At 44.2% G+C, this 18,430-nt stretch overlaps 2 protein-coding genes across 5 annotated transcripts; one reads left to right on the forward strand and one right to left on the reverse strand.

Moving 5' to 3' along the window:
• Positions 1-228: 228 nt before the first annotated feature.
• Positions 229-3,542, forward strand: LOC103184195 (lysophosphatidic acid receptor 6). Of its 2 annotated transcripts, none has more exons than XM_007902076.2 (2): positions 229-690; positions 2,177-3,542. In XM_007902076.2, exon 2 carries the CDS (start codon positions 2,254-2,256, stop codon positions 3,340-3,342), a length of 1,089 nt encoding a protein of 362 aa, XP_007900267.1. In that variant the 5' UTR covers positions 229-690; positions 2,177-2,253; the 3' UTR covers positions 3,343-3,542. The 2 variants fall into 2 exon arrangements, with proteins under 2 accessions (XP_007900267.1, XP_007900266.1); XM_007902075.2 differs by lacking the exon at positions 229-690 and adding an exon at positions 831-882.
• Positions 3,543-4,477: 935 nt separating this feature from the next.
• ints11 (integrator complex subunit 11) lies at positions 4,478-18,155 on the reverse strand. 3 transcript variants are annotated; one of them, XM_042343639.1, is made up of 18 exons: positions 18,100-18,155; positions 16,727-16,840; positions 16,547-16,644; positions 15,804-15,877; positions 15,139-15,367; positions 14,715-14,813; positions 14,473-14,507; positions 12,134-12,272; positions 11,535-11,599; positions 10,226-10,415; positions 9,334-9,417; positions 8,713-8,802; positions 8,214-8,376; positions 7,614-7,721; positions 6,966-7,030; positions 5,734-5,876; positions 5,247-5,376; positions 4,478-4,857 (listed from the first exon to the last, which is right to left on the reverse strand). In XM_042343639.1, exons 2-18 carry the CDS (start codon positions 16,752-16,754, stop codon positions 4,789-4,791), a joined length of 1,809 nt encoding a protein of 602 aa, XP_042199573.1. In that variant the 5' UTR covers positions 16,755-16,840; positions 18,100-18,155; the 3' UTR covers positions 4,478-4,788. The 3 variants fall into 3 exon arrangements, with proteins under 3 accessions (XP_042199573.1, XP_042199574.1, XP_042199572.1); XM_042343640.1 differs by having other exon boundaries at positions 6,966-7,027; positions 16,727-16,843; positions 18,100-18,154; XM_042343638.1 differs by having other exon boundaries at positions 16,727-16,843; positions 18,100-18,154.
• Positions 18,156-18,430: the final 275 nt, after the last annotated feature.

Raw genomic sequence — 18,430 nt, forward strand, 5'->3', positions numbered from 1 at the left:
CTCATACTAACCTGAGTGCTGCCTGTTCCATTGCAATCAACCACATCAGTCTATGTGCTGTGTTTGAAGCAGAAGGTTGACGAGCAGAGTTTAAGAGGAAAATCTGACCAGAGTCAAGTCACTGTCAGGAGTTAACAGAAGTGTCGTTCCAGTTACCGTACGGAGTTTCCTCGTGGCTTTCTTAATTAAGAAATCCTGTTAAGAACTAAAAGGGAATATGGGAAGAGGCAGGGAAATGGAATAGGAGCCATTGGTACTTGTTGGGGGCTAATGGTTTTCTTCTCCACTGATGGCTGTGTGAATGATGTCTTGTGGTGCATTTGCTTCACAGGAAACTAGTTAAAAATGAAGCTACTTCGGCCCACAGGTTATTTTTCGAACCAGTGTTTTTTGTTTTGTTGGAATTTAAAAGGGTTGGCTTATATCGCGACTGTTTTTGTCTTCGTCCGCGGCTCATTGCTTTAGCACTCGACAAAGCGAATGCGTCTCAAAGGAGTTTCCACTCGCGAGGGAGTTGTGCTGGAAACAACACTTTGTCACCTCGAAACGTGGGCAGCGCAGAGCTTTAAGACGAAGAGCGAAGGCACTTCACTTTGAGACACACTTCACACCAGTTGTCATAATTACATAATTTGTGAAAATCGGTGCAAAGCGGAGGATTATATGAGCGATTCCGCTTACCCTTACATAGTAAGTACTGTAAAACATTTTATTTTTATTCTGTTATAATAACGATCCTTAGATTTGGTACAGTACCTTTCATGTGGGGAGGATGTGTGAAAGCACTTCACAGGATATACTGTAAAGTATAGCGTCAGTATAAGAAAAAGCAGCAGCCAATTTGTGCTCAGCAATGAATGACCTACAAACACTTTAACGAAGGTATGAATGTATTTATTTTATTGTGATAGGAATGAACAATCTTATATGGTGGAGGGGGGTGGACTTGTTGGCCAGGATACCTGGAGAAGCTCGCTTCACTTTTTTGAATCGTACCATGGGATCTTTAACTTCCACTTGAACAGACACAGACAGGATCTCGGTTTAATATCTCATCCAATCCTTCATGAGGCATTATTGGTAGAAAGTAAAGAGTTTTTTTTCTATGTGTTATTACAGTGGCTCAAGAAGCCGAGAGGAATGCATGGAAACGTCCAAAATATCCTCAGTGATTGTCTGATGTGAGAGCTTTGCTATCTCAGATTACATTGTATTGCTTGGTCTGATCACTGATTGCTGTTAACATAAGAACATAGCGAAAGAAGATTAAGGTCATTCAGTTCACCTTCCATCAGTCTGACGAGGACATTAAACCGAAACTATATACTGTATCACAACAAATTATTTCCTTGCAGAAATCTATCTTAATTTGTTCTCGAAACAAACAACATTTTCTGCTTCCACTGTCTGTCTCCCTAGCGAGCCTGTTCCATAAGTTTACCACTCGCTCACTGAAGTAGTGTTTCCGCAGATTATTCTGAGTTTACCCCCCTTTAATCGCAGGCCGTGTCCTCTGGTTCCACTGTTCAGTACAAAATAAACCATAACCATATGGTTATTTTGCACGGCATTTCCGATTACAGGTCCACAAACAGGAGAGTTAGCTAAGCGGTATGAATGTATTTGTTTTATTTCGGGATATGCTGGTAGAGAGAATAAAGGAAAACTGGGTGATGTTGACTGGTGTGTCCTAGGGATCCGAGCAGTTATAAAAGCTCGGTCACTGGAGTATTGGGGAAGGTTCAAAGGAGACCAGTGAGGATATCATGAGAGGCAGTGCTTTAAGTTAGAGAGAGGTTGAAACTTATTTTTGCTGGAGAATAGATTGAGGGGAGACATGGTTTGCACTAGTTTCCCCCTTAAAATTCATGAAAAACATGAATAAATAAATGCAAGTAATTTGTTTTAACCTCGACTGTTAGCAAAACTAAAGTGCACGAGGGCACACTAACCAACCCAGAGATGAGAAGAAACTCAAACCCCACGGCGTGATGGATGTGTGGAATAGACTCACAGTCGATTTTTTTTAAAATCAATTAATTCCTTTAACTAGCGGAGTATCCATTGCAAATTTAGATTGAGTTACGTAAATGCAAATGATCAAAGACCTGAGGAAATAGGAATATCTTCGCTTTGTTCCAGAGATGTCTTAATTCCTACTTTGTTGTGTATCCAGGTTTCCTGAGTCCTTCCCGATTGCTTACTCCGCTCAGCATCCAACTGTGTCACAGAGCACTGAACCCAGAAAGAAGGATGAACCGCTCACAAGGCTATTCTGAAACCCTGACCGTGCCAAAAAGCCAAAATTCTAGCTGCAGTATCGAAGCCCCTTTCCAGTTCTACTTATTTCCAATAGTTTACAGTATTGTATTTGTACTGGGGCTGATTGGAAATGTAGCAGTGTTGTACATATTTATTGTGAAGGTCAAAAAAACCTCCCCATCTTATTTGTACTTTATAAACTTGGCTGTGGTGGACGTTCTGTTTGTCTGTACGTTGCCGTTTAGAATCTTCTACCACATAAAAAAGAATGACTGGCCTTTTGGGGACGTGATGTGCCAAATTACTGGCACCGTGTACTTTGCCAACATTTACGTCTCTATTGCTTTCCTGAGCTGTATTTGCGTGGATCGCTACATTGCAGTGGTCCACCCAAGGAAATACTTGAGGATCAAGTACACACATTACCCCAGGGTGATCGTGGCTCTCGTGTGGGTTGGAGCCCTTGCTGTGATGCTTCCCTTGAACTTTGAGGGGCCACTGACAAACATTCGGGAGAACAAGACAGCCTGCTTCGAGAATTTCTCCGCGGTGGCCTGGAGCGAGCGTATGGCTGCCTACAACACCATAGCTTTGCTGTCCGGTTTCCTCATCCCGTTTTCAATCATCATCATCTGTTACCCTCTGATGGCCAAGAAAGTGGCTCGGCTTAAGAACAGCAAGCGTAAGACGAAAGCCTTGAAGATGATCTTCTTGATTCTAGCCATGTCCATCGTCTGTTTCATTCCCTATCACGTCACCCACTTGTTTTACTTGCTCGCCCGCCTCGATTTCATTCAAGACTGCGCTTTTAAGAACTTCCTCTATAAGACCCGGCGGGTCACCATGGCTATGGTGAGCTTCAACACTTGCTTGGACCCCTTGCTGTACTACCTTGCCAACATCAAATTTAAGTTGAGTTTCTTTAAGAAGAGTCGACCACTTCAAAAGGTTTACAGTGTCACGACCCACAAATTTGAAAAACTGACAGTGGAAGATGCAACCCATCAACAACTCATCAACACCTACTTAGGTTCACAGAGCCCTTCACGCAGGGTAGTGTCTCATCGGTGGGATTCTTAAATGCTTCGATTTACTTTATCTTTAACGACCGGTGACAGTTTTCCTAATTGATCTGAACTCTTGTTTGTACAAATCCATTAGATCGGAGTTGTTGGGAAGAGTCATGAGGCTGTAGGAATTCAGTGACTTTCAGACTGATGCACCCCACCACCCAAGTCCGTCCTTTTGTACATTGTTGTACCCCCAGCAACAATAGAGCTTAAAGTGGTGAGGTTCCAGTCTCTTTTGCAGTAGTTCCTGTTGGCTACTTTGTTGTGTGAACCAAGACTCAAATTGCTTTGGTAATAAAATGATTCATCCGTTTATTGAGTTCGTTGAGATTAATCTTTCCTTCCATTGAAATTACATTTTGAGAAAGAAAATCCTATTATTCTGCTCGCACTATATTCACAAACCAGACTGGTCGAGTTAACTGAGATTTCCGGATTTATGATATTTGCAGATGGCAACGTTCAGGACAAAGTATTTGCCCAGATTCACTTTGCTGGACTTTACTGACCTTATATTTGCTGGCTCTAAATTTTGCAAACTGATATATGCAAACTGGTCCTTGTGATTAACACCATGTTTTACCCAGATTGTATTTTAAAGCTTACTGCTTGCGATCATATAGAACATAGCTGTAAATGGTTCACTCCACAAGTGGTTGCCAGTGCATAAACGTGCCAGTGCAAACCAATCCAGCAGGGTTGCCCACAGTGAAGAGAATTAGTTTGGTATCTCATAGTGTAAGATTGTCACGTGGTCAGAACCCAAAGCTGTTTCTGCAATGTCGAGCGTGTTGTACTTTCTATCGTGGTGAGGTGTTACAGTGGTAGGAAAGGTTAGGCAGTGCGCCATTCAGCCTTCCTCTCCTGCGCCTCAGAACACCTCCTAACAGACGACAGCGGTGGATGCAAGCTCTTGGCAAGTTCCAGGTCTTTGGCTGGGAATTGGACCATTGCCCATGGGAAGAGGCCGAAAAGGGGAAGGAAAATGGTGGACAAGGAATCGTCTTAGTGTAAGTTATTCAAAGCAAACCGAGCTTGAATGACTTGTTTGTATTCATAGCAACAGCTTACTTTAACCACATCTAATGCGCAGGTTTCAAATGTTAGTTTCCTAGCTCTCATCTCATGTAGGCGACACAGCAACATTATGAAAAGGTTCCAGTTTACTTTTAAGTTATTAACTTTTCCAACAATACAAAACATTTCCAACCAACTGAAGTCTTCCAATGCCAAAATAGAACAACTGCTAAAACCTCTTTCGACCACACGTACTTAGAGCCCCAGCACATAAGTACAGGAAGTGCATTTTTGTGCGTCAACGCTTTATTTTCTTATAAAATCTGAACAATTACACGGCAAAAACTTGGGAAATTAATGTACAAAAATATCAGGAGGGGCAATTTTTAAAAAATAAATTTAAATTGTTTTATTTCACTTGTTTCTGCAATTGCGCACCTCAAACAGGAATAGTCGGAGGCAGGCCTTTCTTGAGTAAAGTTATCAGATAGCTGCCCAGTTCTTCATCCTAAAACAGGAAAATAATTGGGGAATTAATAAGCAGGGAGGATGTGGGGAGGAGGGATTTAATAGTATAATAATCCTTGCATTTTCAGCGCTTCATAGAATACACTGTAAAGTATAATGTAGAGTATAGTGACTATACTTTATGGGCGTAACCCTGCAGCCAATTGCGCACAGAAGTGTCCCACAAACAGTCAGGGATTGAGTGACCAAATTATTATTATTTGTCACTGAGGGAGAGTTCCGGAGAACGGAGGCACATGGATGGTAGCTGAAGGCTCGCTCACTAATGGTAAGGAGAGAGAACATGGAGCAAGGCAAAGAGTTGACACAGCAGCGGGTGTGGGCGGGGTAACAGGACTACAGGAGATGGCAGAGGATGGGGCAACTCACCTGATAGGTCCAGGAAACCAACACGTCTTTAGTGCTCTGATCGTCTGACGTGGCGCTGATTTTAATAAGAATCGACTCTACCATCACAGAGCCATCGGGGAGGTGCTGGATAGGGTAGTCCTTCAAGATGCTGCAAAAGGAAAGACGAGAGAAGGAATATCACCTGGTTGAAAATGTAAGTGCAAGACCAATTGACGGACAGGGTAATAATCTTTGGGGAACAGAGTTTAAGCTATTAAAATCGATTCAACAAGCGTCCAATATGTATGTAGAAGCATCCGGCAATAAGTTGGGAATGTAACTTGGGCTATTATTGAGCTAAAGAGCTCCGAGACGCCGTCTGGCATGAAGGTCGCTATATAAATGCAAGTTGTTGTTCTTATAGATGGGATATTTAATGGCCACAACAAATGACTCAGCCACCACTGTAATAAGCACAGAAATGTAGCTCGCTCTCGGCAGGTTTCGTTGAGAGCTGTGTACTCACTTTTTGAGGTGGGTGTATATCCTGTTCAGGGTGTCCTGTTCACTGTGGTGGTCTTGTATCTGAACTTTGCAGGTGTACCGCAGGTGGTGCTCACTGAGCCCTAACTCTTTGACCGCCTGCTCGGGCGAAACCAGCCGAAGGCTCTGTGTGAGAGAGGCACAGGATGACACAATATGTTCAATATGTGGGGGGGGGTGATTGACAACAAAAGGGAAAGAGCTGGAGGGTGGGCTGTTCTTAATGGCCTTCAACCGCTGGTTAGAGGAAACAGGCCTGTTACCTGAACAAAGAGCTCAGAGTGGCTGGTATCTCACCAGCTGGGATTTGCGTTTCGCCCACAAAATCAATTCACTTTACATAATATTCTATGAAGCTCTTTGAAACATTTCCCTGCCCTCCGCCCTCCCTTACCTCAACCCCCCCCCACCCACTTCTCAGATCCAAATCCCTGACTGTCCAGCATCCTGCGATGTCCTCCCGACGTTAAAAACGCTATACCAATGTAATTTTGTATTGTATTGTCTTAATGATGTGGTAAGGCGCTATCTCAAATGATTATTATTATTATCTGACAGTCACGATCTACAAGCAGAAGAGCCAATGACACTGACCTTTCAGAACACTGTTGGGGTCTGCGTGTATGGTTAGAGGGTGTCAATGTCAGTGATAGGAAAGGGTAGGCAGTGTGCCATTCAGCCTTCCTCTCCTGTGCCTCAGAAAATCTCCTCAGATGAGTGTGGGCACATCAGGCACCATTGAATGTGACCACTGATGGTTTCCGCTTGACTGACCACACGTACATGATTTTTTTTAAAAATAGCTACAACTCAAAAGTTCCAATAAATTTGTAAGAGAGAACTAATTACATTTGTGGCTTCTCAGTAGTTTACAAGCGAGAGACCGGAGTTCAATTCCAGACAGGGAGAAACCTTGGGCAAGTTTCCTTACTCCACACAGAGCCTAATAATAATCCCTCCAAAAAAAACAAAACAATAATAAAATTGGTCATTTTCAATCTACGACTGTTTGTGGGACATTGCTGTGCGCAATTGGCTGCCGCCTTCGCCCACAAATATACAGTCAATTCACTTTACAGTATATTCTGTGAAGCGCTTTGGGATGTCTAGAAGACGTGAAAAGCGCTATATCAAATGCAAGGATTATTATTATTATTATTACCATAGAAAAAGGCTTTTACAATAACATCACAGGTCAGAAATACCTTTACTTACATTGTCCTTCATGATCAATGTACCATGCATTACTTTGGGTTTCTTTGGATCAGGTAACGGACCTACTTAAGAAAAGGAACAAAGTCACCAGTGTTAACGCCTCAGCAGCCCTCGAAATGCAGTTAATCCACTTTACAGTATGTACTGCGAAGCGCTTTGAGACATCTCAACTATGTGATTAGGAGCTATATCAAATGCAAGGATTATTATTATTTACAACTGTCACACTTCCTACCCTTTTACCTTCTAAAAGTCACACTTGCCTACCATGCTTCCTGTGGTATCTGCACTGTAGCTGGTACAGATCATTAGGCACTGAAGAGAGAATGCCTAAACTCGCTTCACTTAGAACTGTTTAGACATGGAGAGGTCTATTTTGTGGGATTTCTTAACTGATTTCTTCTGAAATGAATTGTTACATTGCTGAGACGCGTCTGTCTTCAGCACAGTTTTTAAAATTTGATAAAATTACAGATCTCTTAAGAAACAAACCTGTTCAGAAAATACTACCGCCCAAATTAACACCCAAAGTACAAGGGGAACATACTCAAAATAGTTTCTAATTTTGTGCACTGCCTTTCGTTATAAATAGACTTCCATTTAAAAACGGGATATTTACGTATCTTAATAAACGCTTCACATCCTTACCAAGTGTCGTCTCTCTCTTGAGCAGTCCCAGGGAAATATCCGCAGGAATATTAGGGTTTGTGACGATTGTAGCTGTCTCACCATTGGCTGGCATGTAGCAATTAATATCTACGTGGAAAACACACATCATTAAAAATGATGAAACGATACTAAACGATTTGGAGCAAAATACAGCTCAGGCACTGGTTTTAACTACAACCTGAAACAATGAAGAGAAATCGCTTCAGCATGCCGCAACTTTGGACTATCCCGATTCAGAGACGTTTCAATCAAGCTCGGAGTACAATAATTTGGAATTACATCTTCTAGGAACCCGGGTTCAGACAGCCAAAGCATATTTCACACAGGATCCTTCCCTTTCCACCACTTTTTGGCCCACAAAATATACAGATAATTCACTTTACAGTATATAAGTGCTTTGAGATGTCTCGAAGACGCAAGTATTGTTATTACCATTATAGGATCATGTATCAAAGTGCTCCACAGTGTGGATTATCGAGTAAAGTAAAAGAATGGACACACATATAAGTCCGTAGAAGTAAGTGAAGGAGGAGTGAGCAGGAAGTTGGTTGTGGTGCACCATCGATCTGTAAAACTTACTGAACTCCTGCTCGATTTTCTGCTTCAGGAACACCATTTTCTTGGCCTCTCCGTGCACAAGTAGCACGTTCTGGGGCTCTGCTTGACGGATAAGCTGCATGATGCCCTTGGCGTCCGCATGGGCACTGAACGACATATATTCCACCTGCATCTTCACTTCTAGCTAGGAACAAGACAGCAACATTTAGCCGCAGGCAGTTTCACTCGACACTTGACTTTCGCTTCAAGAAAACTCAAGCCTACATTATCTCAACCTCAATTCCACATTATTAAGGGAATTGGATATATCCTTTAAAAGACAAAAATTGCAGGGCTATGGGGAAAGAGAGGGAGAGTGGGACTACTTGGGTAGCTCTTTCAAAGAGCAGGCACAGGCAGGATGGGCTGAATGGCCTCCTTCTGTGCTGTAAGATTTTCTCTCACAAGCACATAAATGTGTATCATATTGAAAAACCTAAAGGCGGATTAAAGTCAATCCCACACTCCAAGCAACACTTACTGTTTGTCTCCCCTCCATTTCCAATTTCCGTTGGCCGCTTAGGATCTTATGCCCAACGGTTCCTTGAACGCAGTAGCCCGGCATGATGACCTGAGTGGGAATAGGCACGGTCAGGTAAACCAGTCAGAAATTTGCAGCTTGAGAGAGTTCTGCTGCGTGGAGTTTCACTGTCACATCAGCTTGTCGATCCCCCGTCACTCCTGTCCTCTCCAGCCTCCAATGGCTCCCAATCACCGAAAGATCCCTGTCACTCGTTTTCAAATCGCTTCATTCCCTCGCACCTCCCTACCTGCTTACCTCCCACTACACCACCTGCCGCCTCCGCTTGGCCGGCTCCGGCCTCTTATTTGTCCCTTGTCCCCTCCGTTCCATCATCGGTGGCCGTGCCTTCAGCCGCTACGTCCCGAAAGTCTGTTACTCTCTCCCTCAATCCTTCCGCCTCGCCCCTCCCTCCACACCTTCAAATCCCAGGTAAAGACCTTTCTTTCCGATTGTGCTTACAGTCACTTCCCTCCTCCCTCTCCCTTTCGCTCGTTGTCAGACTCTGCCACTTTGCAGCGCTCCGGGACACTACAACGCGTGAAGGATGCCATATAAATCCAAGTTGCTGTTGTCTCTTACCATGTTTTTCTCGTTGCCGGCCCATTTCCTGAAGATCTGCAGGGACTGACCAGCGTGAAGCATACCAGGAGTGGCAAAGACAACCTGTCCCAAAAAAAAAAAAAAACATTTCACTGCTCCTCTGAAGCTGACGTGTTGAATACTTTACGTTACAGCATTAAATATTTACCGGACTTGCAATCGGCAAGTCACATTTACAGCATCAAAGGGGGATTGAGAAGGAAACGGCTCAAAATGCTGTTTGTACCAGAATAAATAATAATTACGGATATAGCTAAATACTATACTTGCTGACAAACAAACAGAGCCACACGATGAGATAAACTTAAGAAATGCTAGACGAAAAAAAAGACCAAGGTCCATCTTGTTCGCCTTCCACCTTCCTGGTGGCGCATGCATCCATGTCCCAAACTACCTGTGTACTATATCCCATAATATTATTTCCTAATTACCTAAGAGTCCCAGGATTCATCTCGACTCTGCTAATTTGTCTCAGTGTCCTCAGGCACTGGGGTGGGGGAGGAACCAATCTGGATGGATAATTGTTGGCCAGGACATGGAGAGAAATGTCCTTCTGTTTTCAAATAGTCTCGGGATCTTTAATGTATATTTGAAGAAAGGGAAAACAAGACCTTGATTTAAATATTTAATCCGAAGGACAATACTCCAACAGTACAGCATTCTACTTGGAGTATCAGCCTCGTCTGTGAGTTAAAGTCTAGGCGTGGGTCTTGAACCCACAATCTCAGACTTACCCAGAGGTAAATGCTACAGAATGAGCCAAGCCGACGCAATTTGGGAGTAGAAATATTGAAAATAATCTATATTACAAATATAGACTTCTCAAAAATAATAATGACTGATTCTGCCTTTAAATACAGCATCAACGTACCATCGGGCCAGGATTGTCAGCGTAGGTCCTATCAAAAGCCTTGATGTGTTTGAACTCAAACATGTTTCTCTGCACAAATGTTTTACGGATTTTTTGATTGGTCCAGGTGATGAACAGTTTGTAATAGTGGTTGGCTTTCTCTGTTAGTCCAGTGGAGAAATAAATCGGGGCCTTCAGATTCATTCTCTCCCTGAAACGTGAAGAATGGAAAATTGTAACTCGATCGATTCTGCAGCTCGTGGCCTCATTCGGTCGTGACAAGATACATCTCTGAACGGACCTTATGAAGGCAAACAAGATGCTTAATTGATTATAAAAATTAAGCCAGAACCCAGATCCAGGTAGTGGGGCAAGAGGACACAGTTTGTGAAGAGCAATCTCAGATATCAGTAAAGTACTCCTTTACTCAGAGGGTAATTATCACCTCAAGGCTGGACTACGGGAACTCTCTCCTCATCGGCCTTCCCGGCACCTCCCTCCACAAGCTGCAGGTCATTCAGAACTCTGCAGCTCGTGTGCTGTCCCGCACCAGGCTTCGCGACCACATCAGCCTCTCAGCCCCGAGGCTCTGGAACTCCATCCCATCCCCCAGTGCCTTCGCCTTGCTTCCTCCCTTTCCTCCTTCAGGGACGGTCTCAAGACCTTTCTCTTCAACCGTGCCTTCAGCTCCTCTCTCGACTCTCTACCCCTCCTCGCTCCCTCTCTTCCCTCACTTCACCCTGACCATTTCCCCCCAATGCTCGGGTCCCGACCCAACTGTCCAGCGCCTTGGAGCATCCTCCCGACGTGAAAGGCGCTCTATAAATGCAATCTTGTTGTTGTTGTGATTAAAGTCTGGAACAGATTCATCATAATTCATGCCAGGAAGGAAGGTTGAGGCCAGAAAACTGGGACTCTTAAGAAACTCTTTGGAATACTCTTAAGAGTATTGCCATAATAGGAGCAAGGGCAGGTGGGATATTCTGCAAGGATGATTGAAGGACCCTCTGCACTCAAAAGTCGCTTGTGATCTTGTGAAAGCTGCAACAGTTGGTTCGAAAGCTTCGTCAAATGGCACTATGGGCGAAAGCAAAACCCCAAATCTATCACGAGGCAGCTCGAATGAGGTGCATGTCACATCCTACACAGTAGGTGCAAACCCAAATCAGGAAGTCACAATAAAAGTAAGAAAAGGTAAAGCGATTCAGGGCTTGTGCATTTCGGAGTTTCGCAAAGTAGGCCAGTTAACACACAGACTGAGGAGCAGTGGAAGTAAAAGTAATTTGTTTAAACTGGGTCAGCCTGTGTTGGTAAGAGCAAACAAAATTACCAGAAGGTTTCCAGCAGAATGCAAAGCTCCTGGGCCCGTCCGAGGGCAAAGACAGGAATCAACACCTGTTGAAATGTAAACTTGTTAGAATGAGTTCGTCGGTGGCTGCAATGTTGTCAAAAGCCTTAAGAAAGACAAAGCTAAAAAAAAAAGTACAACAATAACTTGTGTTTATATAGCACTCTTCATGCGGGGTAGCATCTCAGAGCGCTTATACAATAACTACTCACTAAACTAAACTTTAGTTGCAATACTGGTCAATTAGAAAATATTCCTATTACAGAGATGAAAGAAATCTCAGTTAAGGTTACACACTCCATTTAAGCTTTAAAATGTTTATTGGCTTGCTCCATTGAAGAAAACCCATTTACCTAAGTGATGGGGAATCAGATTTTGATCTAGTAACACACACTGGGAATTGTTCTGCCCCACGAAATTTGAGCAACATTTCACTTTACAATATAATTTTCACTTATGACAACCTCGGGGACCAGAGCTATGGGTGGGAAACCGAGGGAATTGGGGAGGGGAACGATGACTGAAAGCGCGGTCAAAGAGGTTACGCTACTATTCCCGCAGCGACACGTCCAACATCTTACCTTTCCACCTTTCTCAATGGCGTCATGCACCTTCTTGAGAAAGTCTCTTTCTCTGCATCGTTTCGAGTCTCGGATTGTGGTGGCGTAGGTGGACTCCGAGATGAACAAATCGGGACGACACTTGTCGATCCAAGCAGCTCTGAACCAAGGGGAGGGACATGCTTTAAATTCCTTTTAGAATTATTCTGGCACATTACAAAAACATTTGTGCTCAAGTAGTTCGTAACATCAAACTTCTTGTCTTCATTACATGCATCCAATGAAGTTCAATTTCAACACCATGATGCATGGGTTGGGTTGTCGACCCCAATAATAATAACAATCCTTGCATTTGAAATAGAACCTTTTCACGTCTTCGAAACATCTCAAAGCGTTACACAGAATATGCTGTAAAGTGAATTGACTGTAGATTTTGTGTGCGAAACGCGGCAGCCAATTGCGCACAGCAGTGTCCCACAAAGAGTCGTGGATTGAGTGACCAATTTATTATTGTTATTTTTTTTTTGGAAGGGTTTTATTACCCCTGGAAAAGCAATCTGCCAATCAATGAACAACCGGGTTCCTACTTACTGCTAGGTAAACAGAAGCGTGTGGAGTAAGGAGACTTGCCCAAAGTTGTGCCCTGCCGGGAATCGAACCCAGGTCTCTCGCTTGCGAGGCGAGTGCTCTCAACACTGAGGTACAAAACTCTAATCAAATATGAGTTCGATGGTGACCTGGCTTATCTGATGCAAAGGAAATATATATCGAGCTCCTGGATCTCTTCTTGAAGCCGGTCCATGATATATAGTAACATCATTTCGAATCACAAGTATTCAGTGTCTTTTTAGGAATCCTATACGGGTTCAAGTGGTATTACTTATTACATAAGCATTTTCGACTGAAATTAAGACTGGGCATCTACACATCACAGTACTGGAAGTATTTTGTGTGTGTTGTAAGATTAAATATTTACAATTTACTTTCAAAAAATTATTTCTGGCAAATCCATCCTTGGACAGGTTAAAACACAATAAGCTCCAATCAAAGGTGATTATTTGACATTAAGAAACAAAATGGAGACTGTACGAACCTTGAGACCTCAGTATTGATGAAACTTTTGCCCACTCCCCTTATACAATGGTGATGAGACTTACTATCAATGCTCACAGCGTGAGGAATTGATTTTTTTTTGGCCAGCCGGGTGTCTGACACATGCGGAAACCCATCAGCGTCTCAATCAAGCTGAGATTTCCATGCATCCCACCTATATAGACATTCCAGAGATGGGATTGTTGGAATGGAATGCGCACTCTCTCTCCCTGGAGGGATGCATCTTGCTTATCTAATTCTGGAAAGTATTAGGAGCAGATAAAACCACCTTCAGGAAGGGATGAGGGGAGAAAGACAGTAGATATTTATGTGGCTTTTAAAATAAATACCTATAAAATGTTCATTTCCCAGCCCTGCAAACTGCTGCCAACCTCTGTATGATTTATTTATTCCTTCAGAGACCCTGAGGCTCAATTCTAAGCCATGTGTGCACTATGTGTTTGGGTGTATTTGATTAAAGTGGTCACATAATTAATTTAATACCCTTCAAGCAAATTAATTCCCGGTGCATTTGATTGCATGCTGCAAGCTTGCCATTGTACAAGAGTATTATTGAAACAACTGTAATCACAATACTAAGAAAAAAAAACTCCACTCTTCTGCCCTGTTTTGCTGACATTCCTCTTATCCGCGAGGCAAATAAAGAGCTTCAGATGAACTAAAATCAAGTGGCTTTCAGTTCAGTGAATGACTCCACATTTTGCGCACCACTGGACACATCTAGGCTTTAATAATAAATGACTCTTCAACACTGAAAATGTTCCAGCGCTTGCTTGAAAGCACAACGCAGTGGCAGTCACCCATATCTTTCAAGTTCAATCTCTGAACTTTGGGGAGAAAAGGATGAAGGGATCTGGCCCCACGAGCTACGTATTATAGACAAGAATCACTTGCCTGTGAACCAGAAAACTCTTGTGTTGCTTCTCAGTCAGAATCGAGGATGAATAGATCAGCAATGATTTCAAGAAAGACAGTTGTTTCTAGCATCATTTGGGATTGTACAGAGCATAGTTGTGCATTCCACCAATGAGGGTAGGACTGAGGGCGTGTGTGATTTCATCATAAGAAATCTCTGGGTGAACTGTAGGCACAACTCTGCCGTAACAGTGAACCGCACAAAGCATTATCCCCACCGACATTCTCCACCTCTCGCTATACATTACAAAGCTGTGTTCGGCCACATCAGAATAGAAACATCAAGTATTGTCGCAGATCGCAATCCGAAGGCAAAAACTGATAAAACTCACCCTAAATGTCTGTCCGGTGTCATGTTGTAATCACCCTGCGGACATTAAAAATCAGGAGAAAGAAATGAAAGCAGGGAACAGGAATGGTAAATAACTAGAAAACGTCATTTGGCTATTTTGGCTCTTAAAACAATAAGCCTTGCATTTTATTCAGTGCCTTCTCACATTACAGGTTCACACCATTTAACACTTGATTGGCACTGCTCTCTTGAAACAAATGGTTGTGGCTGGTTGGTACTCACAGTGTACACCACCGACTCGGAGCCCACACGGATGTGGAACATTCCCGCACCCAGCACGTGGCCAGCATAATAAGCTTTAATTTCCAGTTCATCATCCACCTGGAAGGAAGGTTTCAGAACCGCCGATCAGAATGAAAAAAAAAGAAATTTTAATAGCTCCTTATCATGTCAAGATCTTTCAAAGCTCTTCCCATTATTAATCAGCATGACGTAAATCACAGCGATTAAAATACTATTGCACAACGATCGACTGGGACAGTGTGGTCTGTGGATTGTATCCGGGAACGGATATCGACACTGTTCGAAACAAGTCTTCCTGAAACTGTTTTTTCTCCAGTTTATTGGTGTGTTGCCTGGGGCAGATTGGCACACCCCAAAGTCAGGGATTTCAGGATCACGGGCGATGGTGTGGTATCTCCCTTACCTGTACTGTCTGATGTAGGTTGACGGCCACAACTTTCTTCATGCAGTCTTTTATCATCTGAGAAGTAAAGAAATTGGTCTCCCCTTTCTTATCGACTGTAATCTTCCTGTAATCTTCTAGGAGAATGGGGCAAATGGCTTTTGTTGGGTGAGTCATGTATATAGGACCATCAAAGCCAATCATCTCGCTCATGTAAGGGAGAGCACCGCAGTGGTCCAGATGGAAATGACTGACGGGAACAAGGGATAAAATATTTCAAACAGTATAACTTTGCTTTTTATTTAAAAAAGCCACTAGAATTGTTCACTTTTGCAGCACTTTACCACCTTCAAATATCTCAAAGCATTTCAGGAAGAATTACTGTTACATGAAGTGTCCGCTTTTTATAAGCGCACATCAGAGTATAACAGCTTAATTAAGCAACCGAGACTGTACTACCTTGACAGAGACAAAGACTCGGTCTTAATCCTCCCCTTTATAATTGTTAAATGCTTCAAGACCTATGCTGTGCATGATAGCTGCTGTTATTGTTGACTACTTCCTTCCGTATTGCTGCGCACACATGAATAGCTCGCCATTCAGCTGTGAGAAGGAGCGTGAGGGGCTCGAAACCGGAGAGGAAAGGTTCGCGGAATTGGAACACAGGATTTAAGGTCGGAATATACCTGATAATGACACAGTCGACAAATTCGGTCAGCCTTCCATTCTGAGTGACGTAAGAGAAGTCAGGAAAACGTCGCTGTAAAAAAGACACACAAATATTTTTAGACAACAGATCCCCGGAAAACCGTAAAGACAGAGAAAAGACGTGCAGAATCCGGTCCGATGCTCAGACATTTACGCAATTTTTAGAAAAATCATTTGATAATGATAACTTCAATCTAGACTGACACTGCAAGTACTGGACTGGCACTGCAATGTCAACGGTGCTTTCCCTCGGATGAGATGTTAAACCAATGTCTTGTTTGCCTGGACTTTAAAGACCCATGACACGATTCAAAAAGAGAAAGGGGCTTATCCCCATGTCCTGCCCAACCATCCTCAAGATTACTTGGTGTCGCTGCATTTAACGATAGTTACTGAAAGCTCTTTGGGATATTTGGATCTACACAGAACTAGAAAACTGCCGCTTTCTTTCATTCAGGTTGTGACTATATATATTTTGAAGAGACAGCATTTAAAAAAAACAACATGGTAGGAAAAAAATCTACAGAATTATTGCTACCCAGTAACTTCTCTTCCCCCCACCTCCCATATCAAGGATGCTTTACTATTTGTATCACCATAAAGTATCTCCTCCAATCCCATTGTGCACTCCCAATACCGTATAATATAGTTATTTTCTACTTCTTAACATTGCATCAGTTTAAGACTCCTTTCTGCCAAATCAATAAGCAAATTTACTTACGTCGTCATTAAATCCCATGTGCATCCCACAATCCAGCATCACATTTTTTCCGCCTATCGTGACTAGGATGCAGCTACGGCCAACATCCTGGCCAGCCCCTAAAACAACAAGTCACAACTTAACATTCGGCAAAGCTTGTCATTACATACTTTAAGACCAATCTAATGCATTAATTCTTACCCAAAGGTGTAACTTTTATTTCAGGCATTTTCAGCACAAGGTTTTCTTCATGATTACTATTCGATGATGGAATGAGTTGCCCTATTTGGACGCGAATTCCCGGATTTAGGACATCTGCTAATGTAAAAAGAGGCAAACGTCAGGAAAAATAACACGAATAAACAACGAGTATAAAGCAGCATCATTTGATATTTTTGATAATAATAATCCTTTCATTTGACATAGCACCTTATCACGTCATCGTGACATCTTGAAGCGCTTCACAGGATATGCTGTAGTGCAGTGACTGTGTATTCTGTGTGCGAGTTTTAATCATAGCAATGACCCACAAACAGCCACGGAGGGAGTGACGCAGTTTTATTTGCTGGGTGCTGGGAGGGATTTGTTGGCCAGACGATGCACTGGCAGAGAGAAATTCCCTTCTGTTTCGGAATAATACCACGTTATTCAACTGCTCTGGGACGGGGGGGGGGCTACGTAAAGGCAAGTTGTCGTTGTTGCTGTTGCGACGGGATCTTCGGTGCCCTCCACCCGAACAGGGCGCAGACGGGGAACTCGGTTTAAATGTCTCATCCGAAGGACGGGGCGGCACCTCCGACAATGCCAACGCAGCTCTCAGCGCCGCACTGCAGTGTCATCTCGAGACCAGTCGATTGGCGGATGGCTTTTCCTGGAATAACAACCCCCCCCTCTCCCCCCCAAAAAATTCGGTCACTTCAATCCACGACTGTTGGCGGGGGACACGCCGCTGGGCCCAATTGGCTGCCGGGTTTCGTCCACCAAATACACAGTCACTACACATGACACTGTATCCCGCAAAGGGCTTTGAGATGTCTCTAAGCTGTGATCAGGCGATGGGTCAAAAAACAGGATTATTATTGTTAGAATTATTATTATTGTTGTTGTTGTTGTTGTGCTCCCACTGAGCTGACAGTTACTGATAGGCCTCAGTCTGATATCCCCACACAGACCCCCACCCCATCCCCATCCAACCCATCCCCCCCACAACCCCATCGCCCCCCCACAACCCCATCCCCCCCACAACCCCATCCCCCCCCACAACCACCCCATCCCCCCCCACAACCCCATCGCCCCCCACAACCCCATCCCCCCCACAACCCCATCGCCCCCCACAACCCCATCCCCCCACAACCCCATCCCCCCCCCACAACCCCATCCCCCCCACAACCCCATCCCCCCCCACAACCCCATCCCCCCCACAACCCCATCCCCCCCACAACCCCATCGCCCCCCACAACCCCATCCCCCCCACAACCCCATCCCCCCCACAACCCCATCCCCCCACAACCCCATCCCCCCCACAACCCCAAACACCCGAGGCCGCGCAAACCCCCCCCTTCCCCCCAACCGACCTGTGCAGCTCCAGACCCAACACCTCTCCTCCAGCAGCGACCAGACACACCGGAAAGGGATGGCCGGCACCTGATTGACGGCCCCAGGAGCCAATGGGAGAGCGCGGAGCGCTGGAGCAGGAGCCAATGGGAGAGCGCGGAGGGCGAGGCCAATGGGAGAGCGCGGAGGGCGGGGCCAATGGGAGAGCGCGGAGGGTGGGGCCAATGGGAGAGCGCGGAGGGTGGGGCCAATGGGAGAGCGCGGAGGGCTGGAGCGGGAGCCAATGGGAGAGCGCGGAGAGCGAGGCCAATGGAGAGCGCGGAGGGCTGGAGCGGGAGCCAATGGGAGAGC

Source organism: Callorhinchus milii, unplaced genomic scaffold (genome assembly GCF_018977255.1).
Source record: "Callorhinchus milii isolate IMCB2004 unplaced genomic scaffold, IMCB_Cmil_1.0 Scaffold24, whole genome shotgun sequence".
Classification (NCBI taxonomy): Eukaryota; Metazoa; Chordata; class Chondrichthyes; order Chimaeriformes; family Callorhinchidae; genus Callorhinchus; species Callorhinchus milii.

Excerpts from the sequence above, each read along its gene's own strand:
- LOC103184195 (XM_007902075.2), top strand. The coding sequence starts at position 858 with ATGACCTACAAACACTTTAACGAAG. Across the intron at positions 883-2,176 it reads CTACAAACACTTTAACGAAG|GTTTCCTGAGTCCTTCCCGA; the intron begins GTATGAATGTAT and ends TTGTGTATCCAG.
- ints11 (XM_042343639.1), bottom strand. The coding sequence starts at position 16,754 with ATGCCTGAAATAAAAGTTACACCTTTGG. Across the intron at positions 15,878-16,546 it reads ACATGGGATTTAATGACGAC|CGACGTTTTCCTGACTTCTC; the intron begins GTAAGTAAATTT and ends TCTTTTTTACAG. Across the intron at positions 15,368-15,803 it reads GTCGACTGTGTCATTATCAG|TCATTTCCATCTGGACCACT; the intron begins GTATATTCCGAC and ends TGTTCCCGTCAG.